The following is a 24,659-nucleotide window of genomic DNA, read 5'->3' as shown; positions in this document are numbered from 1 at the left end:
CAGATCAATAAATAACCTCCTTTGGAGGTACTTTTGTGAGAGAGGCAGGTTTTGATTGCTCAGTTATAGCAATGTTGCGTTGTGAACTGTGCAATTCCCGGTGAATGTTGTTTACTCTTTTTGCTGCAGGAACCAGCAGTGAGAGCGAGGAAGAGATCGTTTTCCAGAGAAAAAACAGGATAAAAAAGAATGTTTTGAAGTCTCCTGATGTGAGTCTTAGAAAAAGAAAATAGGCAAGGGAAGCAAAATGACAATTCAAGCAGCCAAGCACAAATGCTGTGAGCAATGATGGTTATTCCTGTTCCCACAGGGGATGGACGAGAGTGACTTTGAGTGCCCGCGGCGTCGCGTCCCCAGGAAACGTCGGCACCCCCTGGACGTGGTCAGTGAGTGCCTTGGAAAGGGGGGAGATAATGGGAACTTATCCCTGCTTCCCTTCTTCAGTTCTTCCCCCAGGTCTCCAAAGATCACAGAATCCCAGAAGGGTTTGGGTTGGAAGGGACCTCAAAGCCCATCCAGTGCCACCCCTGCCCTGGGCAGGGACACCTTCCACTAACCCAGGCTGCTCCAAGCCCCCAAATATCAACCACAGGAAATCAGGTGCTCCTTAAAAAGCAAATGTTGAAGGATGACTGAGTTATCCCAGGGCTGGAGCCCCTCTGCTCTGGAGCCAGGCTGGGAGAGCTGGGGGGTTCCCCTGGAGAAGAGAAGGCTCCAGGGAGAGCTGAGAGCCCCTGGCAGGGCCTAAAGGGGCTCCAGGAGAGCTGGAGAGGGACTGGGGACAAGGCATGGAGGGACAGGACACAGGGAATGGCTTCCCACTGCCAGAGGCAGGGTTAGATGGGATATTGGGAAGGAATTGCTGTCTGGGAGGATGGCAGGGCCCTGGCCCAGGTTGTCCAGAGAAGCCGTGGCTGCCCCTGGATCCCTGGAAGTGTCCAAGGCCAGGCTGGAGCCACCTGGGCTGGTGGAAGGTGTCCCTGCCCATGGCAGGGGTGGCACTGGATGTCCTTCCAACGCAAACCAGTCTGGGATTTATGACTGTAATTAAACATTCCTTGCTTTCCCCTGACTCTCTAAGGGCTGTGTTCCCTGTTCCCAGTCAGAGTCCAGTGATGACAGTGGGGATTTTGCCCAGAACTGGAGCAGGACCACGAGCAGCAGCTCCACAGCCCAGAACAAAGCCCGGCCAGGACGCGCCAAATGGCTCCGGAGCAGTCCCACAGCCAAGGTGTGTGTGACCCCACGTCTCCTGACTATGGAAGGTCGTGTTTGGAGCAGCTGGCACTGGAGTTGGGGTGTGGGCACGGGGCTGGGCAGTCTGTGGTGTTAGGACACTGTCCAGGAGGGCTGAGGCTCAGCTGTCCCACACCAGTGCACTGCAAACACTGGAGCTGAAATCTTGGAACTGGATAACGGTCTGAGCCCTGCCATCCCTTCCTGCCTGTCAGAGTCTGCAGGGCCCTGGTGACACAGTTCTGAAGCCAAATAACAATGTCCATTTTACAGTCTTTAGAAGTGCTCAAGGATTAGTCATCTCTGGGAGCTCAGGGTCTTGCCCAGAAATTAATATTATTATTATTATTATTTGCATTGGGATACTTGATCATATGAATTTACCCCCTACTCTGAGGTCTCAAACTTTGAACATTCAAGACAGCAATGGTCCCTCAAGCCCAAATCTTAAATCTTAGCTCAGTATTTGAAACTTTAGTCCATCACTGCAGCAGGAGAGGAAGCAGGGCCAGAATCATCCTAAGTGAAGAGCTCTTAAATATTTGTGTCTGTGGTTCCACTGGGCAGCAATTGCCGTAATCAGGGCTCCAGGGCACAATACATTGGATATTTTTGATGTTTGAAACATAATCTTCATTGTCAAGCCTTCCCTACGGTATCGGTGTTTTATATTCTGGGATACAAAGAATGAGGTGGATTAAAATCCATTTTTCAGTTAGATTGAAACATTTTTTTTAAATGTTTTGGTCCCAGCTCTGCCAGCTGGGACCAAAAGGATCATAGAAAAAGAGTGTGTCTGCTTAGGAAATTCTGCTGTGCCTTCACACTGACCTTACCTAAACATCCATAGTGATAGACAGGCCAGAATTCCAGATCCACAGGAGATCCCAGGCATTAAAACCACTGTGACCAGTCCACTGTCAGTCAGGGAGCCCTGTCAGAAGAGAACTGCAATGAGATCAACACAGACTGTGACCAGAGCAGCCCCTGGCACTGGAGCCAGTAAATCCTTTAAGGAGCTGGCACCTGAGCAGAAAAGGGTGAACCCGGGTGGGGTCGGGCTCTGAAGTTGGGTTTGGGGGAATCCAGCCCTTCAAAAGGAACCCAGGTTTTTGACAGCAAATAAAAAGAGTCACACTGGGTGTATGAGCTGTAAAGCCCGTGGATGGTGTCGGGCAGCTCAGCCCCCCGTGTTGGTGGCTCTGCCTGGGCTGTTCCCTGTCCAGGGGCACACAGGCCATGGGATTCCCCTGCCCAAGCCAGGAGCCCGGTGCCTGTGATGGTGCAGCTGCTGGCCTGCAGTGACTCGGGGGTCTCAGGGCAGCATTAGTGCATCAGAACCCCCTGCAAGGTCCCCTGTTTTCCAGGCCACAGCCAGGCAGTTCCTGGAGGAGGAGGCAGAGCTGTCCCAGCACGGGGCTCAGGGGCTGTCGTCGGACGAGAGCGACGGCGCCGAGGACGAGCTGAGCTCCTCCATGGCCCAGTTCCTCAACGACGAGGGGGACGTCACACAGGCCCTGGATGGTGAGGGAGGGGCTCTGTGGGGCTCCACATCCTTGGGGGATGGATGGGGTGGGATGGGCATGGCCAGGGGGAAATGAGCAGCAACCCCTTCACCTGGGCTGAGGGGCTGCTCCTGCCATGGCACCCACAGCTGTGCCAGCTGGGCAAACCTTCTGCAGCCTGAGGAGCTGCTGGAGCTGTGCCAGGGAGGGTCAGGTTGGATCTCAGGGAAAGGTTCTTCCCCCAGAGGGTGGTTGGCACTGCCCAGGCTCCCCAGGGCAGTGGGCACGGCCCCAAGGCTGCCAGAGCTCCAGGAGGGTTTGGATGATCCTCTGGGGCACAGGGAGGGATTGTTGGGGTGTCCTGGGCAGGGCCAGGGCTTGGACTGGGTGATCCTGGTGGGTCCCTTCCAGCTCAGGATATCCTGGGATTCCATGGCAGCTTTCATGACAGCAAGCTGGGGACATTTAGAATCCCAGAATGGTTTGGGTGGGAAGGGACCATAAAACCCACCCAGTGCCACCCCTGCCATGGGCAGGGACACCTTCCACCAGCCCAGGTTGCTCCAACCTGGCCTTGGACACTTCCAGGGATCCAGGGGCAGCCACAGCTTCTCTGGCAACCTGGGCCAGGGCCTCCCCACCCTCCCAGCCAGGAATTCCTTCCCAATATCCCATCTGTCCCTGCCCTCCTTCATCTCAGAGCCCTTGGGCTGTGCTTTGGGATTTCCAGAGGTGACTGGAGAATTGCAGATTTTTGTTTGGGGAAATACAGGTTTTTGGGAGGCTGTAAAGGAATGACTGAACATGGCAAACAGTGTAACAAGAGTGACTGGAGGGTTCTCTGTGCAGTAACTCTGTATTCCCTTTGCTGCTCCTGCGGGTCAGACACGGCGATGAGGGCGGTGTACCTGGAGTCCGTGCGCAGCCCCGCCCTGGGCAGCAGGTACAGGATGGTCCCTCGGGAATTCAACAGCTCGGCCATCTTCTCACAGGTGTGCAGTGACCTCTGTCCTTGGGGATTCCCGGGGGGTGGGAACATGTGGTTCCAGTCCTGCTCTGAGGTGTACTTGGCATTTTCTGGTAAATAATAAATTCTAACACAAGACTTCAACTGGAGAAGAGAAGGCTCCAGGGAGAGCTGAGAGCCCCTCCCAGGGCCTAAGGGGACTCCAGGAGAGCTGGAGAGGGACCTGGGACAAGGCAGGGAGGGACAGGACACAGGGAATGGCTTCCCACTGCCAGAGGGCAGGGAGAGATGGGAGATTGGGAAGGAATTCCTGGCTGGGAGGGTGGGGAGGCCCTGGCCCAGGTTGCCCAGAGAAGCTGTGGCTGCCCCTGGATCCCTGGAAGTGTCCAAGGCCAGGTTGGAGCAACCTGGGCTGGTGGAAGGTGCCCCTGCCCATGGCAGGGGGTGGCACTGGGTGGGCTTTGAGGTCCCTTCCCACCCAAACCATTCCATGTGGGAGAAGCCCCTCAGCCCCTGCTGTCCCTACACCAGGGTTGGATGAGCCAAGTGCCTCCATGGGGAGCAGCAGCACCATCATTCCACTGCTCCACAGCTGACTGGGATTGTTTTTCCCACAGATTCCCGAGCAGGACGCGGAGTACGTGGAGGACAGTTTCTGTGTGGGGGATGAGGAGGAGGAAGCCTGCAGACAGAGTGGGCCCAGCGAGGAGGAGGAGGAGGAGTGTGTGAACTGGGGTCTCCTCACCAGGGACAGCATGCCCGGCCGGTACCTGACCCGGCGCAGGAGGAGACTGAACCAGGCCGGGCTGGAGCAGAGCCCGCCTGCCCCGGGGCACAGGAGGAAACCATCCCGGATCATTGTCCCCAGTGACTCCAGCGAGGAGGAGACGGCTGCCAGCGGGGAGCAGTCCATGGCAGCAGGCTGTTCCAGGGCAGGACAGGGGAGCACAGAGTGCCCCCAGCCCTCGGTGCCCCCTGCACAGCACAGCCACGGTGCCAGGGCAGTGCCAGCCCCTCGGCCTGGGGGGCACGACAGGGACATGCTGCTTGGCCTGCGGGCTTCAGGCTGTGAGAGGCTGGACTTGCACCCAGACCATTCCAGCAGGAGCACGTCCTTCCCACCAGCTGCCCCTGGCTCTGTCCAGGCTCCCAGTGAGGTCAGTGTCCAGTCACAGCAGGGACCTTCCTCTCACCCCACATGCTGGGAGGGGATTCCTGGGGCAGGGCTGTTCTGGGGGCTGTCACAGCACAGCAGCAGGAGTCAGGGAAACCTGGAATGGTTTGGGTGGGAAAGGACCTTAAAAGGGTTGGACTTGATGATCTCGGAGGTCCCTTCCAACCCAGCTGATTCTGTGATCTCATTCCAGCCCCTGCCACAGGCAGGGACACCTTCCACTAGCCCAGGTTGCTCCAAGCCCCATCCAGCCTGACCTTGGACACTTCCAGGGATCCAGGGGCAGCCACAGCTTCTGGTGACACAGGAGCAGAGCCATTCCTGGTGCTGCTTCACACCATCTCCCTTCCCTTTGCTGTTGCAGCTTTTGTACTCTCAGGGTATCCTGGAGTATCTCAGCAGTCAGTAAATAAAAACTGGGCATTAGATGGTCTCTTGGGACTGTCAGCCATGGAGGAGTATGGATCTGTGTGGAACAGCAGTGTCCACCCATTCTGTGGGGTTTGTGCTTATAAAATACTTGTTCACCATCCTCAGTTAACTCCCTCCAGCCTGAGGCTGGATTCCTCATCTCTCACACTTCCCAGCCTGACTTCTGTCCTGTACACGGTCCACCTTCTGCTCAAATCATTGGTGAAAGCTGCTGCTTTTGTCGTTCTGACTCCTGGATAATCAGATCAGCTCATTTGGGAGGGGGATACAGGGGATTAAAGTGTCACTCTGAAAGTGTTAATACTGCAAAGCATCCCTTTATTAATTTGACTGAACCCCCCCGTGGTCTGTTACAGTCCCTGTGTGATCTCCAGCCCTCACAGGTGAAGAGCTGTGGGAAGAACCCCCGTGGGAGCGCCTCAGATCCAGCGTGTCCTGCAGCCACAGAGCCCTCCTCGGCCTCAGCCGGGCTCTGCCGGCACCCTCCGGGGAAGGGCCCTTCCCTGAGCATCCTGGCAGACAGCAGGGAGATCAGCTGTGGGGCAGAGGTGATCTCCTCCCTGCGGGCAGTGCACGGGCTCCACGTGCAGGTCTGTTCCCTGGGCACCTCCGACTACGTCGTCAGCACCCGCCTGGCCGTGGAAAGGACCTTCCAGTCGGAATTGCAGGGCCCTGGGAACAGGAACAGACTGAGCCAGCGGCTGCAGCGCCTGCAGGGCCTGTTCCAGAGGGTCTGTGTGATCCTGGAGACAGACAGGGCCAAACCAGGTGGGTGTTCCCAGGGGCAGCACAAGGGAATGGCTTCCCACTGCCAGAGTAGAGGGGTAGATGGGATATTGGGAAGGAATTCCTGTCTGGGAGGGTGGGAAGGCCCTGGCACAGGTTGCTCAGACAAGCTGTGGCTGCCCCTGGATCCCTGGGAGTGTCCAAGGCCAGGTTGGAGCAACCTGGGCTAGTGGAAGGTGCCCATGGCAGGGGATGGGATGGGATGGGATGGGATGGGATGGGATGGGATGGGATGGGATGGGATGGGATGGGATGGGCTGGGCTTTAAGGTCCCTTCCAACCCAGACCGGTCTGGGATCGTATGATAAAGGAACAAGCAACAATCTTATCCATGCAGAGACCTTTGTTCTAACCCAAATGACGCAGTCAGATGGTTCCCCTGTCTGTTCCCAGGGCCATCTAGACAGTAACTGAGAGCTCTTGCTGTACCTGCTCCACAGGTGAATGGAGCTCAGATCCTGATTCCATTACAGATGTTCTGGGATATGAAACTCCACCACTGCAATCCAGTTGTTGAGGGTGCAGCTTTGGTTTCATGGCAGATCTCACTTGTTGATAGTTCCCATATGGGAACACTGCTGGAGTTGATCCCTGGAGATGCAGCTGCTCCGAGGGGGCTGTAGGAAGTGGGTTGAGTTGGAGCTGCCTGTTTATCCCACTGCTGAGGGTGTCACTCATTTCCATCCTCTTCGTCCAGTTTTTCTCATGACACCAGTTCCAGGGTGCTGCTGGTCCCTCATGGAACAGTGTTCAGGTGCATTGGTACTTGTGTGGCTCTTCCAAACCTCTCCTGATTTCATGGAATCCCAGAATGGTTTGGTTGGAAGGGACTTTAAAACTCATCTTGTTCCACCCCCTGCCATGGGCAGGGACACCTCCCACTATCCCAGGTTGCTCCAAGCTCTGTCCAGCCCAGGATGTGTTCCCTCCCCGTGTGTCTGGTTGTGAGTTCTCAGGGTGAGGGATCCTGGAGCTGGTTTGCTTTGTGAGTCCTCACACTGGATCTTCACTGTGCTTCCTGTCCTTCCCTCTGCAGGAGAAACGTCCCGTTGTTTCCAGCGCACTCAGTACTACGATGGAGCGCTCTCGGCCCTGGTCCAGGCTGGCATCCGCATCCTCTTCAGCTCCTGCCAGCAGGAGACTGCTGTTCTGCTCAGGGACCTGGCCCTGCTGGAGCACAGGAAGGGAGCTGCCATCGATGTGCCCACGGAGCTGGAGGGGCCCCGGCGGGACCTGCTGGGCTTCTACCTGAGCATCCCCCCCCTCAGCTACGTGGGGGCCCTGCAGCTCTGCCACTGCCTCGGCTGCCCCCGGGACCTGGCCAACAGGTAACAACCCCCCGGGCCTGCCTGGGCCTGCCTGGGCCTGGGCTCTGCCTGGGAGAGCCTGCCTGCACCTTCTGGGGGGACAGAGCCTGCCTGCACCTTCTGTGGGGACAGAGCCTGCCTGCACCTTCTGGGGGGACAGAGCCTGCCTGCACCTTCTGGGGGGACAGAGCCTGCCTGCACCTTCTGTGGGGACAGAGCCTGCCTGCACCTTCTGGGGGGATAGAGCCTGCCTGCACCTTCTGGGGGGATAGAGCCTGCCTGCACCTTCTGGGGGGATAGAGCCTGCCTGCACCTTCTGGGGGGATAGAGCCTGCCTGCACCTTCTGTGGGGACAGAGCCTGCCTGCACCTTCTGGGGGGATAGAGCCTGCTTCCCCATTCCTGGGGCACAGAGCCTGCTTCCCCATTCCTGGGGCACAGAGCCTGCTTCCCCATTCCTGGGGCACAGAGCCTGCTTCCCCATTCCTGGGGCACAGAGCCTGCTTCCCCATTCCTGCTGGGGGACAGAGCCTGCCTCCCCCATTCCTGGGGCACAGAGCCTGCCTGCCCCATTCCTGGGGCACAGGACCTGCTCCCAGGATTCCTTTCATCACCTTTCCTGCTGGGATCGATGCCCAGGGCCATCCTTCCTGCACCTTTCCAGCTCTAGTAGCTGGGGAGATCTTTCCCCGCACCTTTCCTGCTGGGATAGCTGTTCAGGGAGATCCTTCCTGCTGTGCCTTTCCTGCTGGGAGAGCTGCTTGGAGAGATCCTTTCTGTCCCTGCCAGGGCTCCCAGGAGCTTTCCTGTCCCAGTCTCATCCCTGCTCTTTATGCCTTCCTGTCTCTTCCACTGAGCACCCTCCCTCCTGCCGCCCCATCGCGTCTTTGCCATTCCCTGTTTTCCCTGCACTTCCCCAGCCTTGCCGGGGTGTGCTCGGGGCAGCCCGGGCTGTTCCCGGTGCTGGATCCGGTGTATCCAGCGTATCCAGGGCCCCGCTCACCCCCTGCCCTCTCTTGCAGCTCCCCCAGCGCTGTGGCCGCGGCCGCGCGGCTGAGCCGGGACTGTGCCGAGGAGATCCAGCGGTACCTGCGCCACAGCTTCGACCCTCAGCTGCTGCCACAGCCCCCCCGCGCCGGCGGGAAGGGCCCTGCGGCCCCCCGGAGCTGAGGGGGCTGGGACTGGGGGCCCTGCTCTGCACTTTACCGGGATTGGTGTCCAACCCAATAAACCCTCACAAGCACCGGGCTCTGGGAGGCACCGGCCGGGCTGGGAGCATCCCGAGATTCCTTTGCAAAACACGATGGCTCCGGTGCTTCGGCAAAGCAAAGCTTTGGGGGGTCACGGGAAGGAGCCCCCGGCAGCTCCTGCCCTTGGCTGCAACGCTGAGCCCCGCGTTTCCTGGGAAGAAAGGGAATTGCCCGGTGTTCCTGGTGCCCGGGACAGCGGGGCGCTGCTGGGTGGGCCCGGGGCAGGTCCCCTGGTCCTGGGGGCCCTCCCGTGCCCGTCCTGCTCCCTCTGCCCCGGCTGCAGGAGCTCGGGGGATCCGTCCCCGGCACCGCCCGCGCGGCTCTGCTGCCACGCTGTGGCTGCCTGGAAAAGGACCGGGATCTTCATTCCCATCCCTTCCCGCTCCCAGCTCTTTGCAGGGAGTTCCACCTTCCTGGAACAGGGACAGGACACAGGGAATGGCTTCCCACTGCCAGGGGGCAGGGAGAGATGGGAGATTGGGAAGGAATTGCTGTCTGGGAGGGTGGCAGGGCCCTGGCACAGGTTGGGCAGAGAAGCTGTGGCTGCCCCTGGATCCCTGGAAGTGTCCAAGGTCAGGCTGGAGCAACCTGGGCTAGTGGAAGGTGTCCCTGCCCATGGCAGGGGTGGCACTGGATGGGCTTTGAGGCCCTTCCAACCCAAACCATTCCCTGAGTCCATGATTCAAAACCATGGGGATGAAGCCTTGAGGCCCCATCCCAAGCTGGACAGGTCAGGGATTCTGCTGCTCCACAAAGTCCAATGGATCCATGAGTAAAATAAGCTCATCCTTGTTTATTACATTAAGGAAATGTAAAAATTCAGACTCTCCCTCAGGGACAGTAAAAAGCAGTTTCAGTTACTTCCAGATTTTACCTGAATTTATTGTACATTCATATCCCAAGAGATATTTTATCTTAAAATGACCTTGCCAGTCATTGGCACCCCTGTACATTACTCCTTCCCAGGAGAAAAAGGCAGCAGGAGGAGAAACAGGAGAGGAGGAGCTGGGCAAGGAAGGGCCACTATGTACACATGGAAAAGCCAAACAGTGCCAGCAAGATGGGAATGGGGTTAAAATACATAAAAACCAGATCGGGGAAGATTTTCCAAATGGATCTTGCAGTTCCAGCCCTTCCCTCCCCGAGGGGCGGCTGAACCACAGACTGGGAATGAGGCACCCAAGTGCTGAGCCAACAGATCCACAAAATTCATCACATGGAGAAATAAGAACCCTGGTCTTCCTCTTCCTCCTCTGAGGAGTTTGGTGTCTGAGCCCTGAAGAGCTTCCCCACCACTGAGTCCTTTGCCACGTCTGCAATGGAAAACAGGGATCATCGGTGTGTCCGAGGGGGAAGGGCAGGGGGAGGAGGCTCAGACAGCCAAGATTGAGGGCACCCAGCAAGGTGGGGATGTGGAAGGAGCTGGGAATGAAGGAGGAGGAAGCAGGAATACTCACTGGTCTCCAAGCTGACCTTGGCTCTGCGGGAAGGTGTCCCCAGCATGGCTCCAGCCTGGGGAAGGAGGGAAGGACACGGGCTCAGCTCGGGGTCCCGCTGGGATGGAGCCACACCAGCCCTGTGCTACATCTTCCCAAAATTTGAACTGCTCAGCTGCCACAACTGCTCCCTCTGAACCAGGGGCACAAGCCACATTTCTGCTCCTGGGATCATAGCTTTTCATGGAAAAGCCTGAGCTGCAAAAGCTGGGCTAGTGGAGGAATCAATACCTAAATTCAGGGAGTAGGATACAAGGTGACCATTGCTATGGTCATGATTAGGAGTCAGGCTCCGTGATCCCTGAGGGTCCCTTCCAGCTCTGGATATTCCATGGCTACTCTTTTCCCACTGTTCAGAACAATGTTACCTAAAGACCACAGAATTCCAAAGCAGTTACAAATCCCGACCCGAGGCTGTGGCTTTAATCCTGACAACAAGCAGCTCCTTTCTAACAAAAGGGACTTTTCTCCACAGCAGTAGAGACCAAACCCCGGGGTTTGGGAGGAAGCTGGGGAGGGTTCCTGCTCTCCATCCCAGGGATGTGTCTCCTGCAGGCCCCTGGCTGAGGTGGCAGGGGGCAGTACTGGAGGGAAGCAGCATTACCGACTTCTTCTGGACCTTGTCCCAGGTGCCCCTGCTGCCCTGCGTGTGCTTCTGCATCCGGAACACGTGTCTGTCCAGCTCCTTCCTGCGGGGCACAAGGAGCACGTCGGTGGGGCTGCCACAGCCCCCGTGGAACCTGCTGGATGCAGCCATGGCATCACATCCAGCTCCAGCTCAGGGAATGGGCACGGCCAGGAAAACTGCTCTGGGTCAGTTACAGACAGAGTCGGGTGAGATCAGTGCTGGAAATGCTAATGAAAGGGTCAGACGGGACTTCTTCCTCTTCCCATATGGAGTTCCTGTCCCTCAGCCAAACCCCTGACTCCAGGTTTCCAGATGATTCCAGTGAGTTTAGCAGAGCCTGAAGCCCTGGGTAACAGGGTCAGACTGCTGTGCTGAGGCCCAAAGCCCATCCCAGTGCCATCCCCAAAGCCCACACCGAGTTGGGCAGCTCCACCAGTGCCCACGGCCACAGGGGCCGGAGCAGGGCTGGCAGGAGGGGCTGTGAGGGACCTGGTGTCCCACTTCCAGGAGCTGCCTCCCTCAAAGGGACCTTGGGGAAGAGCCAAAGGCCCAGGTTGGCAGACGAGCTCCTACCTGCTGCTGGGGGCCACATTCCCGGGCTGGTGTGCTGCACTGGGGGGTTTCCCAGCTCCTACCTGTTGACGGGGGCCAGCATTCCCGGGCTGATGTGCTCGCACTGGGGGGTTTTGGCCAGCGGGAACACGGCTGAGCTGGGGCTGAGCGAGAGCTCCCCCAGGGAAAAGTCCTCGGGGTCGTCGTTCCGGAGCGGCGGCAGCTGCAAAGCCACCCCAGAGCCATCAGGGGCCTGAGCCAGGGGTGTCCCTGTCCCCAGAGACAGCCCAGACTCTCCCCTCTCCTCCACAGTCACTCCAGCCCTTCCTCACTGCGGTGGCTGTGACTCCACCCTGTCCCTGTGCAGGGACAGGGACACGGCCCAGCGGCCAATCCCCGGCCCTGCCTCGCTCCACACGCTGCTCCCGGTGCTGCCCAGCCCCTGGGCGACAGTTTGGATGCCACCACACACTCAGAGAGTGATCTCTGATTAGAATTCCGAGCTCAAAGCTGACCATGGCTGCTCAGAAGGGTTACTCAGGGAACTTGTGGTCCTCGCGTTTGGAAGAGAGAGAGGCACTGGAAAGGCTCAGGGAGGAGCAGCACAGAAGATCCAAAGCACACCTGAAACTGGGAGCAGGGACAGGACAGGATCCAGGACAGGGTCCATGAGGAGAGGAGGACAAAGTCAGCAGATGGAAGTTCAGAACACACAAGAGGAGATTGTTGTTCACACAGCAAAGGATTTGGCTCTAGAACTTAGCACAGGAAATTCCAGATGGGAAGAGCCTGCCTGGGCTCCAAGGAGGGGCTGTGCTGGCTCAGGGAAGGGGAATCCACTCCTGACTCTCATACACAGGATTTCTCTCTGGAGGTGCCACTGGACACTACAGGAGGAGTCAGGCTCTTCTGCCCAGCACAAGCAGAATGAATTTGAGGAAGCCTTTGGAACCACTGGCTGAAATTATATTCTATTAAAAGAGTCATGTCTGGAGAATCCCTCTGCAAAACCAGGGTGTCTTGGACATGGAAGCATCGATGCCCTCACAGCCAGTTGCTCATCCCAGTCCCAGGAATCCCTAGTCCTGGGGATTTCTCTGTGCCAACACTGCTGGTTACAGCACGTGCTGAATTTGCCTGGGAGCTCTGACTTCCCAGGAGCCACGGCTGGATGTGTGCCAGGTGCTTCACCACAGCAAAGGATGGCAGCAGCACAGCAAGGGAAGGACCCTCCTCCCCCAGATCCACAGGGCATTACTGATGGAACTAGACCAGTCTGGTCCCACACCCACTGGGAAAGCACAAACACAGACACCCAGACCCACACAAACACCCCCCCAGACACCCCCTGGAGCAGTTTGCCCGGCTGTACCTTGACTCTCCTGTTCTGGAAGGGTGTCGTGGTGAACACGTCGTCGTGGTTGTCCTTGGGCAGGTGCTCCAGGAACTCCCTGATCTGCTGCTTCCGTTTGAGGGTTCCCACCCTGGCACTTATCACCAGCTCCTTCTTATCTGCAGGACAACAGTCACTGTCCAGAGACAGCCTGAGGCCATTCCCTCTCTTCCTGATCCTTGTTCCCTGGGAGCAGAGCCCGACCCCCCCCCGGCTCCCCCCTCCTGTCAGGGGGTTGCAGAGCCAGAAGGTCCCCCCTGAGCTTCCTTTTCTCCAGGCTGAGCCCCCCCAGCTCCCTCAGCCCCTCCTGCTGCTCCAGCCCCTTCCCAGCTCCGTTCCCTTCCCTGCACATGCTCCAGCCCCTCCGGGTCTCAAAACCATTTAACAACCCCCAAACCCCCAGAATCAAGATGCCAGTACCTTTCTGCTCAGGTTTTCCTGCCTTGGCCTTCTTGGCCTGTGGTTTGGAGCCCTTGGCCTCTTGCTCGTGCAGGTACTTGCTGTGACACTCCTCGGCAGAGCGTGTCCCCACGGCCATGGCCACCTCCTGCCAGAAGCCGCTGCGGTGCTTGGGCAGCGCCGCGATGGCCCTGCAGGGACACAGCGGGGCCTCAGCAGGGCAGCCCGGGCACTGCCAGCACAGCCCGCCCGGGAAGGGCCCTGAGCCGGGGATTTAGGGAATTTGGGCTCTGCCTCTTCTCCAGTGTTGCCCAGAGAAGCTGTGGCTGCCCCTGGATCCCTGCAAGTGTCCAAGGCCAGGTTGGACAGGGCTTGGAGCAACCTGGGAGAATGGAAGGTGTCCCTGCCCATGGCAGGGGGTGGGATGGGATGGGCTTTAAGGTCCTTTCATCCCAAACCAGTCTGGGATCATAGAATCGTAGAATCAGCTGGGTTGGAAGGGACCTCCGAGATCATCCAGTCCAACCCTTGATCCAACCCCGCCGTGGTTCCCAGCCCATGGCACTGATGCCACATCCAGTCTGTCCTTAAACACCTCCAGGGATGGAGAATCCCCCCCTTCCCTGGGCAGCCCATTCCAATGGCTCAGCACCCTCTCTGCAAAGAATTTTTTCCTCTGGTGTCTCCTCCAGACACTTAGAACATGCACATTCCTGCAGTTCCTCTCCCCTTTACCAAACCTGCTGACATAAACATGGCACGTTAAACATGTCACTCCAGTCTGGGGACAGAACCTGCCCCCTCTGACCCATGGTCCACATCATACACACAAATACTACCATGTCATTTACCTACTCATGGTTTTCAATGTTACTCATAGGAATGAGTTTTTATTTTTAACGAGATTAAATATGTGGTTTTGAAAACCAGCAGAGGAGTAGATTCACAAAATCCTGCCTAAGCAGTGCTCCTCTCCCTTCCCACCGTGACAGGGGCTGCTGCAGGCTCACACACCTCCAGCTATTGTAGAGAATACCCAGCTTCTCCTTTGTTTCACTGATGGTTAACTTGGGGACAAGAGGGAACTAAAACATAAAGGAACCCTTGAAAATCACGTGCAAGAGAGGGAATCTGGAAAATCCCAAAGCAGGCCACCCCACCCCTGCCGGTGCCCGACGGGAACTGTTCCCTCTGAACACAGAGCGACCCCTTGCCTGTAAAGCTTCTGTAATTCCTTCTCAGACCAACCATCAGCTGCTCTGGGAAAAAGCTCCAGAGGTTTCTGCTGCTTTGCCCTCTCAGGCTCTCTCGATCTGGCTGCTGCAGACTTGGCAGTGCTGGGAGCTCCAGCCTCTGGTTTTTTACCAGGTACTTTTGCATTCCTGTCTTTCGTGGGAAGTTCCTCCTTGCTGGTTTCGGGCTCGCTGTCAAAATCCAGCCAGCACCTGGGGGGGTTGGTTCTGCTCCGTGTCCTCACGGCCTCCCCAGGCAGGAGGGAGTCTCTGGACCCACTGGCAGGAGTGTTTCCTTCGGTGGTGAGCTCAGACTCGTCACTGGTCCCACTGAGCCTCACTGGCACATTCCGGGAGGCTTTTCCTGTCCTTGGCTCACCCCACGCCTTGTTTGCACCATCCTGGGATCTGTCAGAGTCAGAGCGAGATCTGCAGTTCTGAGGCCCCGGTTTTGACACAGATTTATTTTTCCTTCTGATCAGCAGTGGGGTATCATCATCACTGGATCCCTCTCCCTCATCCTTGCCTGAGGATTCCTCGGTGAAGTGCTTGGCTGGGAAAGGCTTCCTGGCTGACCTCAGGGAGTACTTGGAAGCCTGCTCGTACCCGGGCAGCTCTGCAGCGTCTGCTCCTCGCTTCTCCTTTGCCATTCCCAGGATTCTGGGGCTGCGTCTGTTTGGCACTTTGCTGTTTGAGGAAGGCACCCTGGCAGGAGGCTGGGATTTGGTTTTTGTGCCCCTGGTTGCAGAGTCACTCTCCTCCTCCTCCGACAGGAACCGCCGGGCCTCCCTGCTTCCAGCAGGCTTGGATTCCCGTTTGGAGCTGGCTCCTCTCTCCCTGCTTCCAGCAGGCTCGGATTCCCGTTTGGAGCTGGCTCCTCTCTCCCTGCTTCCAGCAGGCTTGGATTCCCGTTTGGAGCTGGCTCCTTTCTCCCTGCTTCCAGCAGGCTTGGATTCCCGTTTGGAGCTGGCTCCTTTCTCCCTGCTTCCAGCAGGCTCGGATTCCCGTTTGGAGCTGGCTCCTCTCTCCCTGCTTCCAGCAGGCTCGGATTCCCATTTGGAGCTGGCTCCTCTCTCCCTGCTTCCAGCAGGCTCGGATTCCCGTTTGGAACTGGCTCCCTTCTCCCTGCTTCCAGCAGGCTTGGATTCCCCTTTGGAGCTGGCTCCTCTCTCCCTGCTTCCAGCAGGCTCGGATTCCCGTTTGGAGCTGGCTCCTCTCTCCCTGCTCTTCCCTGGAAGAGACAATGGCAGGGTGCAGGGTGAGTTGTGGCCGTGCTCTCAGCACAGGGCACCTGCAACCCCTGCCAGAGCTTTACCTGCCAGGCACTACAAACTCAGAGCTCCGGGAAGGGCTGTCCGTGACTACCGAACACTGCCTGGGCACACACCTCCCAAAAGCTCTGCTCCTGCTCCAAAGAGCCTTTCTGCAGGAAACATTGCAGCTGCTTTAGGAGAGAAACTTCTGCTTGACATTTCACACTGTTTGCAGGCTTCTACTGTTGCCCACATTTTATTAACAACAAGTTTTTATCAAAAACTCCACTAACAGACTTTTTTTTTCCACGCCTACACAGGCATGTCATGTCTCTTATTTCATCCCCATTAAAAAGCAAAGCCAGGCCCCCAAGTCACTGGATCCCTTCATTTCAGTGTGACCCAAGAAACGTGTGTCCCAATTATGCAGTTAGAGAACACTTTGACAAGCACAGTTTATATCTGGAGCTGTAAAACTACACATCAGTGCTGCTCTGATGACTCTTCAGAGAAAAAGCAGCTGACCATTAAAAGACTTAAATAAATCCTTTGCGTTAACAGACCCCACCCCACTGCTCCAGCACCCAACTCACAATCCCACTGATTCCATCAACCACTTGAAAATAGGGAAAAAAAGTTTTTACCTTTATTTTGGCTTTTTGGCAATTCCTCTGTTGTCTTCATGACTTCCTTTGGTTTGTTCTTCTTAGAGATGAAACTGGTCTTTTTGTGGGATTTTTCACTACTAAGCATCTTCAAAATAAAACAATTTAATCTAAACCTAATTTAATCTCCTTTTCTCCAGGCTGAGCCCCCCCAGCTCCCTCAGCCCCTCCTGCTGCTCCAGCCCCTTCCCAGCTCCATTCCCTTCCCTGGACACGCTCCAGCCCCTCCAGGGCTATCCTGCAGTGAAGGACCTCAGGATTTGAGGTGGGACCTCAGCAACTGCCTGTCTGATACATTATCTTTCCAAAAACCCCAGTCTTTTTCCAGAACCAGTTCCCCATTGTCCCCATTTGTCAGACAACAATTCCCTGATAACACAGAGCTAAGGCAATTCTGTTAGTTTGTTTTACAATGTTTTCATCCTGCTCCCAAGGCTTCCTTCCCTTCCAGGTACCTCTGAGAGCTGCACCGGTTCCATTACACGCCTTGCCAAGTTTATTCATTATATTTAAGACACACTTAAGCACCAACATGCAAAGGAACCTCACCAGGCTGAGATAATCCACTCCACCCTCTTCCAGGGTGACATTAAGGTTCTGATCCACAAAGGCTCGTTGCCCACACCAGAAGTTCATGGGGGGTCTGACCTGTCTCCCGCTGCGAGTGCAAACCCTGCTCGAGTCCTTCCCCTGGGAGCTGTGCCTTGGGGTGGTGTCTGCAGGGGAAAAGCAGGAAATAAGGGGCTTGTCCCAGACACTGCATGGAAAATTCAGCCTTGCACACCTCACAAGCAATGTGGTGTTTAAACCAGACTACGTGGACAATGTAAAACTTAGCCCAAGTGGTTCTTTTGAAAGTGTTCTGATTGGAAAAACAGCACTGAAGTGATCACCTTCACAGGTTATACCACTCTCTGTGAGGACTTTCACTCTGTTTACAAGGTTATAAATAGTGGCAAAGTCATGGAGGGAGGGAGAATGATAAAGAGAAGTTGTCACACTGAACAGCTCCTCGTTGAGAGAAAAGGGAGCGAAAAATAAACGTGGATGATGAGAGACAAATAAATGGGAGTGAGGAGAGAAAAAAATAAAGGAGCTTTTATAGTGCTAGGAAGGAAATCTGATTGCAGCATCAACAAACAGCACAGTGGAGCTTGGCCAAACCCCCACTGGACAGAGAACCCAGAGAAAGGTGCGAGTTAAAGCCCAAAGCTGTCAGTGTCCACAAGGCTGGGACTGCTCTCTGAGGCTGAGCAAAACCAGGGGGCTCAACAGGTTGTGGCTTTACAGCAATTCCTTGGAAACAACACCAACATAAGGAGCTTTTCCACAACCCATTCTGTCCACCCCCAGTTGTCTTTTCCAAAGGAAATGATTATCAAACACTCACAGGTGTTTTCATCATTCCTTGGCAATACTTCATAGGTGGTGTTCCTCATTCCAGGTTTCTTCTTTGAGCCTTCTGCAGTTTCCAACACATCACCTTCCACCACAGTGTCACTCTCTTCATCCACACCACTGTTCTGTTTTCGGTCTTTCCTAATGATTTGGAGTTTAAGAAAAGAAAGAATAAGCATCTAAAAGAGCTGTTCCTTAACAAATGATGTAAAAGTGAAGCCTTCCTGTGGGCAGAAGCCCCTTGGCACAGCACAGCAGTGGCTTCATGCACACATCTGTAGCCTTTCACACTTCTCTGGTATAATATTCTTAAAAAGCAAAACCTCAATGAATACTTTAAAGAACATTGCAATGAAAGAGAAATTACCTCCTCCTTTCCTCGAGGAACTCCTGGACATACTCCTTCCACCTCCTGGAAAAGCCGAAGGTGAATCGTTTGATGAAGCGGTAGGGAAACCCTGGGGGGACAGAGGGACATCAGCAACAGCTCAGCAAGACTTTTAATCACTGAGGGTAGAGAAAACATCCAGGACAAGCATATTCAGTCCAAAGATCAGAGGAACTGACCCATCCCAGCACAGTCCATTCACTCCCAGGCTTTAGGAAGCCTCTGCAGCACTCGAGCCACTCTGCTCACAAACCTATTGCTGTCACTTCTCAGAATGGTAAAATGAAAGCAAATACAAGTATTTAGCAGAGGAACTAATAAAAACTTCCAGTCAGAGAGCAGCCAGGTCAGGTGTTTATCAAGCAGGTATCCCAGGAATTAAGAAGGAAACACTGAAGACACAGACACATCTTTGGGCCTGAAAGAGCAGAGTGCAGGTGTGTTCAGTTAAAACCTGGGATCACACACCCGGGGCACACCTGTGTTAAGGGAAATAATGCCAAGGGCAGGCTCAGGTTGGATCTCAGGACAAGGTTCTTCCCCCAGAGGGTGGTTGGCACTGCCCAGGCTGCCCAGGGCAGTGGGCACGGCCCCAAGGCTGCCAGAGCTCCAGGAGGGTTTGGATGATCCTCTGGGGCACAGGGGGGGATTGTTGGGGTGTCCTAGGCAGGGCCAGGGCTTGGACTGGATGGGCCTTGGGGGTCCTTTCCAGCTCAGGAGATCCTGTGATTCTAAGGATTCATTCATCTGTGCCACAGCTGATCTCTGTGCCCCCGGGGCTGCCTGGAAGCACTAACCTGCAGCTCGTTACTGCAGAACATGCCAGAGAACAGGATCCCAGCCCAGCTGGGCAGGTCCATCCCTCCCCTCCCCAGGGCACCCCTGAGCAGTGGCAGTGCTGCTCTGCCCCAGCCCTCACCCTCTCTCCTCATGGTGGCAGAGTCGATCTTGCCCTGCAGGAGGTAGAGGCTGCCCGAGGACGTCCTCAGCTGGTTGTGTGCCACGCGCTCGGTGATGGCATTGCTGTGCCACAGCAGGCCCTTCATGTCCCTGGGGAGAGACAGAGCCTGAGCAAGGGGAACACAACCTTTCCTTTGCAGCAAAGAAGGGGGGTTGACCTGGAGCTCTGCTGTCCCAAGGGGAGTGGCAGTGATGCCCGTTTGCTGAGGGATGCAGGTGCTGGCAGGACGTGCTCTGTGCTGCTTTCCTTCCCTAGCCTGGAACAGGAACGGCTCTGGCCTTGTCTGGCCACCTCTTGCCCACACAGAGGAATTGCTCTGCACCATCCCTGGGTGGGGGGTGCCCCAGGCTGGGCCTGTTTTACACTACACTTCAACCACAAAACGGGGTCTTACTGCCGTTTGCCCTCCAGAGAAATCGCCGTGTTGCCTTCCATCACTTTAATCCTCCAGCTGCTCAGGCAGATGCTTTTCTGTTACAGAAAAAAAAGAAAATAAAGCATTGAAAGTTGTATTTATTAGCCAGCACCTCCTCAGTGCTCAGATCCAGTAACAACATCCCATCTCCTTGGCTACAAATCTTGACTATTAAAGGGCATCTGATCCTTATCTCAGTCAAAGCTCACCACGAAGGTGAATTGTTTTTTTTAATACAGGAAACACATCAAACACACTTGGCCACGTGGGAGAACAAAACAAGTCACTCGCTTAATTTGAAGGGACTGCAACCCCAGATTCCTCCAGAGAACAAGGGAAACTCAAGCCTCAGGCAGGTGTGCTTGTGCCAGGTTTCCAGGGAATCCCAGGGGTGCAGCATGCTTCCAGATACACTGCCTTCCAAACAGAAAGGGGGGAATACTGCCAGGCTGCAGACTGCTCTCCCAGGAAAAGATTCTGGTCCCACTTGATTCCAAAGGAGACCAGATGTTCTGTAGGAAAGCCAAGCCTTTCACCTCCTCATCAGCTGGGCAGATTCATGGATTCATCCCTAGCCTACAGCTGGGAAAGGTCTCTCCTCCTTGGATATGACTGGGCAGCCAAGAGCTGGAACCAACACTGGGACCCTTTCAGCCCACACTGTGGCTTGTGCACACTAAACCAAAAGGGCCTCTTTTAGACAAAAAAAAACACCCAAAACCTGAACATTTGTCATCTTGGAGTAAGGTAAAAAAAAATCTTTTTGATGGGAAAATTTACCAGTGAAATCTAATGAAACAGTGGTTTGTTCTCTTCTGAGTGCTCCTTGCTTTTGACAAGAAAAATCACAACTACGAGCTACACACAGCCCAGAGGAATCTCTTTTCCCTACAGGATTAATTTCTCCCACCTCTTTGTCTGCTTTGCCAGCAGGTTGGTCGGTATGACGTTTGTCCAAAGGGTCCTCAGGCCTTTCTGTCAGCTTCTGCTTCTTTGGAATGTGGACTGTGGGACTAGACAGCATAATGCTGCAGAAGCACTGGGAGGGCTTTGGGGAATTACTCTCCACGGTCTCTTCCACTCCCAGAGCAGCTTGTTTTTTACTGGGCTGCAACTCTCTTCTGTCTTGATGAAGCTCTGTATGTTTTGCTCCTCCATTTCCCCGCTTTTCTGTTACCTGATCCTCGTTTTTCGAAGGGGTGGAATTTACATTCAGAAAACTAGTCCCTGCACTCTGAGACATTTCACCATCGGCATCTATTGGTTCCACCAGGAAAATGTCCACATCATCCTCCTTATTGGTGTCCACTTCCTCAGGAGGCTCAGCCCTGGGCTGCTCAGCACAGGCAGCTCTGACTAAAGGCTTCTCCATGGCTGTGGAAGGAGGAACGTTCTGCTGGATGGGGTTTGAAGGTGTTGGATCTGCACATTAGAAAAAAAAAAGGTGCAACAAAGAAGTTAGTGATACTTAAGCATTGGGACGGGCTTGTGGTGGAGCCCTTGGGGACATGGGGCAGTGGTGGCCTTGGGATGGCTGGACTCGATGGGGTCAGAGGGCTTTTCCAGCCTCACCAGTGCCTCGGTTCTGTGAGCTGAGGAAGGCTGTGAAGTGTTTCCCAGGGCAGTCCCACGTACCTTTGTGCTGCTGCTGCTGCTGCAGTTTCTCCTTTATGCGCAGGAAGAACTTCTGGGGGGTCTCCAGCACAGGGGGCTCTGCAGTGGGCGGGGCCCGAGGGACCCGTGGGAACACTGACCCTGCAAAGCAACCACAGGGAAAACTTGGTCTGGGGAACAGAAACATTCCCGGGGGAATGTGGTTTGTTCATACGCTTATTAAAATACCCCACAAAATCCCAGACTGGTTTGGGTTGGAAGGGACCTCAAAGCCCACCCAGTGCCACCCCTGCCATGGGCAGGGACACCTTCCACCAGCCCAGGTTGCTCCAACCTGGCCTTGGACACTTCCAGGGATCCAGGGACAGCCACAGCTTCTCTGGGCAACCTGGGCCAGGGCCTCCCCACCCTTGTTATAAAAAGGGTCACACTCAGCTCCATGTCACCTGCAAACTCCCTGAGGGTGCCCTGGATCTCACTGTGTCTGTAAGGAAAAAACTAAAGGTGCACTGGCAAAGCCATCAGGGAAATAGCCCAGTGGGATTTCACACCCAAACAAGTTTTCCATGAACCTCCCTCCCTTATGTACCGGCTGTAGGAGCAGTTAAAGCAACTGTTTGGTTTGATCTTTAGGTACCAAGTGGCTTTGGAGGTGTTGCAGTGGATCAATCCCACTCACAGACACAAGGCAGGGAGCAGTTAGAGCCAGGCTGGGGCAAAGGGAGTGAGAACACGACAGGAGGGAATCCTCTCTGTCAGGAGCGGGGAAATCAGCTGTGCCACAGACACCTTTCAGCACTAAAAACCCCACCATTCCAACCTTTCTGTTTAACCCCAGCCATCAGGGGGACAACAAGTGCTGGTTGCCAATGTCTTCTACACCCACCAAGGTGCCACTGGCACCTTTTGCAGAGCCTGGATGAGCCATGAGCAGGACACACAGGGACAGTGTTCACACCTGGGACAGCTCTCCCGTGGAACAACCATTGTTTCCCAGGTGTGACCAGGCTCTGTTCTGCTGGTCCCTGGTTCATGGAGCTTCGCAGGGTTTGTCCTCTCCATGGTCCTTCCAAGGAGGAAGGATTCAGACTAATTGGCAAAGCATTTAGAGTTCTTGCCCGTAAACAGCTGACCCCAGTGTGTTCCAGAATAACCAAAACTCTTCTGGAAAAGGAACTATTAATAATTCCTGTCATTCAGGCTATGGATTGACGTAAGCAAATAATTAAAAGACTTACGAAAATGTGACAACTGGGGATGTCACTGCAGCACAAGTGAACTGAACTCAGAATTACAGCTCTGTACCTTCTATTCCAAGTGTTTTGAAGGAAAACAAACCATTCTCCGGGAGTCACTGAGAGCCCGTGGCACTCACCATGTCCTGGCCGGGCAGTGCCCCGGCCCTGCCCGGTGCCGGGGGTCAGGATCACGTCGGTGGCACGGCTGTGCCCGGTGCTGCGGGTCAGGGTCCCGTCGGTGCCCTGGCTCTGCCCGGTGCCGGGGGTCAGGATTACGTCGATGGTGCCCCGGCCCTGCCCGGTGCTGGAGGTCAGGATCCTGTCGGTGGCACGGCTGTGCCCGGTGCTGCGTGTCAGGATCCTGTCGGTGCCCTGGTTTTGCCCGGTGCCGCGGGTCAGGATCCTGTCGGTGTTGGTGCCCTGGCTCTGTCCGGTGCTGGGGGTCAGGATCCCGTCGGTGGCACGGCTGTGCCCGGTGCTGCGGGTCAGGATCCTGTTGGTGTTGGTGCCCTGGCCCTGCCCGGTGCTGGGGCTCAGGATCCCGTCAGTGCCCTGGTTCTGCCCGGTGCTGGGGGTCAGGATTACGTCGATGGTGCCGCGGCTCTGCCCGGTGCTGGGGGCCAGGATCCCGTCGGTGCCCTGGCTCTGCCCGGTGCTGGGGGTCAGGAGGATCCCTTCGGTGGCACGGCTGTGCCTGGCGCGGCCCTGCCCAGTGCTGGGGGTCAGGAAGATCCCGTCGGGGCCGGTGCGGCCCTGCCCGGTGCCGCGGGTCAGGATCCCGTCGGTGCCGCCCCCGCGGCCCCGCTGCCGCTCCGCCCGCTCCTTCATCCGCTGGAAGATCTTGGCCGGCGTCTCCTGCCCGGGCGGCTCCGGGGCGCGGCGCTTCAGCGGCCGCTCTGCCGCGGGCCCGGCCCGGCCGTGTGGGACATCCCGCGCCCCCCGCCACGGCCCCGCGGGCGGCGGGCCCTGCCCGGCCGGGACAGGAGCCTGGGCCTGCAGGAGCTCCTTCAGCGGCGTCAGCGTGCCCGCGGGGACGCTGCTCAGCGGCACCGAGCGCACCGGGGGCTCGCCCCGGGCGCGGCGGCGGCCGGAGGCGGCGATCATGGCCCGGGTCCTCCGGGTCCCCTCACGGCGATCGTGGGTCAGTCCTGTCCCCTCGCGGCGATCGTGGGCTAGTCCTGCCCCCTCACGGTGGGTCCCTCACGGCGATCGCGGGTCAGCCCCGTCCCCTCCGGCGGATCCCGGGTCAGCCCCGTCCCCTCCGGCGGATCCCGGGTCAGCCCCGTCCCCTCAGGCGGATCCCGGGTCAGCCCCGTCCCCTCCGGCGGATCCCGGGTCAGCCCCGTCCCCTCACGGCGGTCCCGGGTCAGCCCCGTCCCCTCAGGCGGATCCCGGGTCAGTCCCGTCCCCTCAGGCGGATCCCGGGTCAGCCCCGTCCCCTCAGGCGGATCCCGGGTCAGCCCCGTCCCCTCACGGCGGTCCCGGGTCAGTCCCGCCCCCCCAAAGCGGCCCCGCGCTCAGATTCGAGCGCGGCCGCGCGCGCGCGCGCGTCATGGAGCCGCGACCATTGCGCAGAGTCAGAGGGGTGTTTGGAAAAGACCCCCTGGAGGGGCGCCATTGGAACAGGCGGGGCAGGAAGGGTCCATGCCGAGGCTCCCCCCGTTCCGGCGCGGTGGTTCGACCCGCGCCGAAGGCGGGCTCCGCGGCCGTTAGAGCTGAGGCGCGGCTCCGAGGGGCGGCTCCGAGAGGCGGGCCCGGCTCTGAGGGGCGGCTCCGAGGGGCGGCCCGAGCTCCGGGGGACGGCCCGGTCGGAGCTCTCCGATAGCAGCTGGGACGCAGGCGGTGCTCCGAGGAGCCTTCCCCGTGGGCTGGAGCAGCAGCCGCGTTGGGAGGAAGGAAGGAGGGCGGGCGGGGCAGGGGCTGCTCACGCCCCTCACACAGGGAGAGCCCCCAGGCCGCGGACAGCGTGTGCCGCCCGCAGGTAAATAAATAACCAACAGCCAGGTGTGAGCAGCAGCCCGGCTGAGCCCAGTGTAACCGCGTGTTAAATACCGGGGTTAATCAGAGCGCTGGAAGCCTGTCCTGGCTGGAAAGTTCAGTAGTAAGGTCTCGTAGTTCCAAGTGGCAAACAAGGCAATCTACTCGAATGATACATTAAAAACTACCTAGTACTACGTGAATAACACGTAATGAACAGAAATCACGGGCGCACCCAGCAGCCCAGCACTGACGGGCAGCCACAGCGGGGTCAGCTGTGGGATCAGGTGGGTCTGGCGCTCAAATTAGTCCCAGTGAGCGGGTTAGAGATTCACCTCGGGGGAGGAATTACTTTGGGGTGTGCTTGTTAGTAACAAATAGCTGCTTTAAAAAA

General features: G+C 56.8%; 2 protein-coding genes across 23 annotated transcripts in view; one reads left to right on the top strand and one right to left on the bottom strand.

Moving 5' to 3' along the window:
* The window catches only part of FANCM (FA complementation group M), a 51,646-nt gene extending 42,939 nt beyond the window's left edge, over window positions 1-8,707 (top strand). For 2 of the 12 annotated variants that reach the window (XM_039389350.1, XM_039389349.1), the window contains exons 15-23: window positions 130-209; window positions 311-382; window positions 1,082-1,231; window positions 2,604-2,760; window positions 3,591-3,733; window positions 4,326-4,865; window positions 5,671-6,082; window positions 7,137-7,428; window positions 8,429-8,707. In XM_039389350.1, coding sequence (XP_039245284.1) covers window positions 130-209; window positions 311-382; window positions 1,082-1,231; window positions 2,604-2,760; window positions 3,591-3,733; window positions 4,326-4,865; window positions 5,671-6,082; window positions 7,137-7,428; window positions 8,429-8,576 — 1,994 coding nt within the window. In that variant the 3' untranslated portion in view covers window positions 8,577-8,707. Of the gene's footprint in view, window positions 1-129; window positions 210-310; window positions 387-1,081; window positions 1,232-2,603; window positions 2,761-3,590; window positions 3,734-4,325; window positions 4,866-5,670; window positions 6,083-7,136; window positions 7,429-8,428 lie in introns of those variants that run through there. The other 10 variants (XM_027723063.2, XM_039389352.1, XM_027723057.2 and 7 more) reach the window with 10 other exon arrangements.
* A 722-nt stretch (window positions 8,708-9,429) lies between these two features.
* MIS18BP1 (MIS18 binding protein 1) lies at window positions 9,430-23,580 on the bottom strand. 11 transcript variants are annotated; one of them, XM_027723066.2, is made up of 16 exons: window positions 22,426-23,580; window positions 21,072-21,191; window positions 20,347-20,858; window positions 19,416-19,492; window positions 18,980-19,110; window positions 18,040-18,130; window positions 17,665-17,813; window positions 16,824-16,990; window positions 16,254-16,362; window positions 14,339-15,587; window positions 13,146-13,315; window positions 12,705-12,844; window positions 11,416-11,555; window positions 10,757-10,841; window positions 10,114-10,168; window positions 9,789-9,969 (listed from the first exon to the last, which is right to left on the bottom strand). In XM_027723066.2, exons 1-16 carry the CDS (start codon window positions 23,390-23,392, stop codon window positions 9,869-9,871), a joined length of 4,263 nt encoding a protein of 1,420 aa, XP_027578867.2. In that variant the 5' UTR covers window positions 23,393-23,580; the 3' UTR covers window positions 9,789-9,868. The 11 variants fall into 11 exon arrangements, 7 of the variants coding, with proteins under 7 accessions (XP_039245296.1, XP_027578867.2, XP_039245294.1 ...); XR_005566494.1 differs by having other exon boundaries at window positions 9,926-9,969; window positions 10,114-10,841; window positions 14,339-15,145; window positions 15,194-15,587; XR_005566496.1 differs by having other exon boundaries at window positions 9,926-9,969; window positions 10,114-10,841; window positions 14,339-15,329; window positions 15,570-15,587.
* Between the last annotated feature and the right edge of the window lie 1,079 nt (window positions 23,581-24,659).

This window comes from Pipra filicauda, unplaced genomic scaffold (assembly GCF_003945595.2).
Source record: "Pipra filicauda isolate LSUMZ 115617 unplaced genomic scaffold, ASM394559v2 scaffold720_size194830_pilon, whole genome shotgun sequence".
Classification (NCBI taxonomy): Eukaryota; Metazoa; Chordata; class Aves; order Passeriformes; family Pipridae; genus Pipra; species Pipra filicauda.
This window is presented reverse-complemented; position numbering and strand designations above follow the sequence as displayed.

What these genes read in the sequence shown, in the direction of transcription:
- MIS18BP1 (XM_039389359.1), bottom strand. Translation starts at nt 23,392, where the DNA reads ATGATCGCCGCCTCCGGCCGCCGCCGCGCCCGGGGCGAGCCCCCGGTG. An exon ending in TCTCTGGAGGGCAAACGGCA is followed by an intron (nt 19,111 to 19,415) that starts GTAAGACCCCGT and finishes GTCTCTCCCCAG; the next exon opens with GGACATGAAGGGCCTGCTGT. An exon ending in AGGAAAACCTGAGCAGAAAG is followed by an intron (nt 12,845 to 13,145) that starts GTACTGGCATCT and finishes GTTGTCCTGCAG; the next exon opens with ATAAGAAGGAGCTGGTGATA.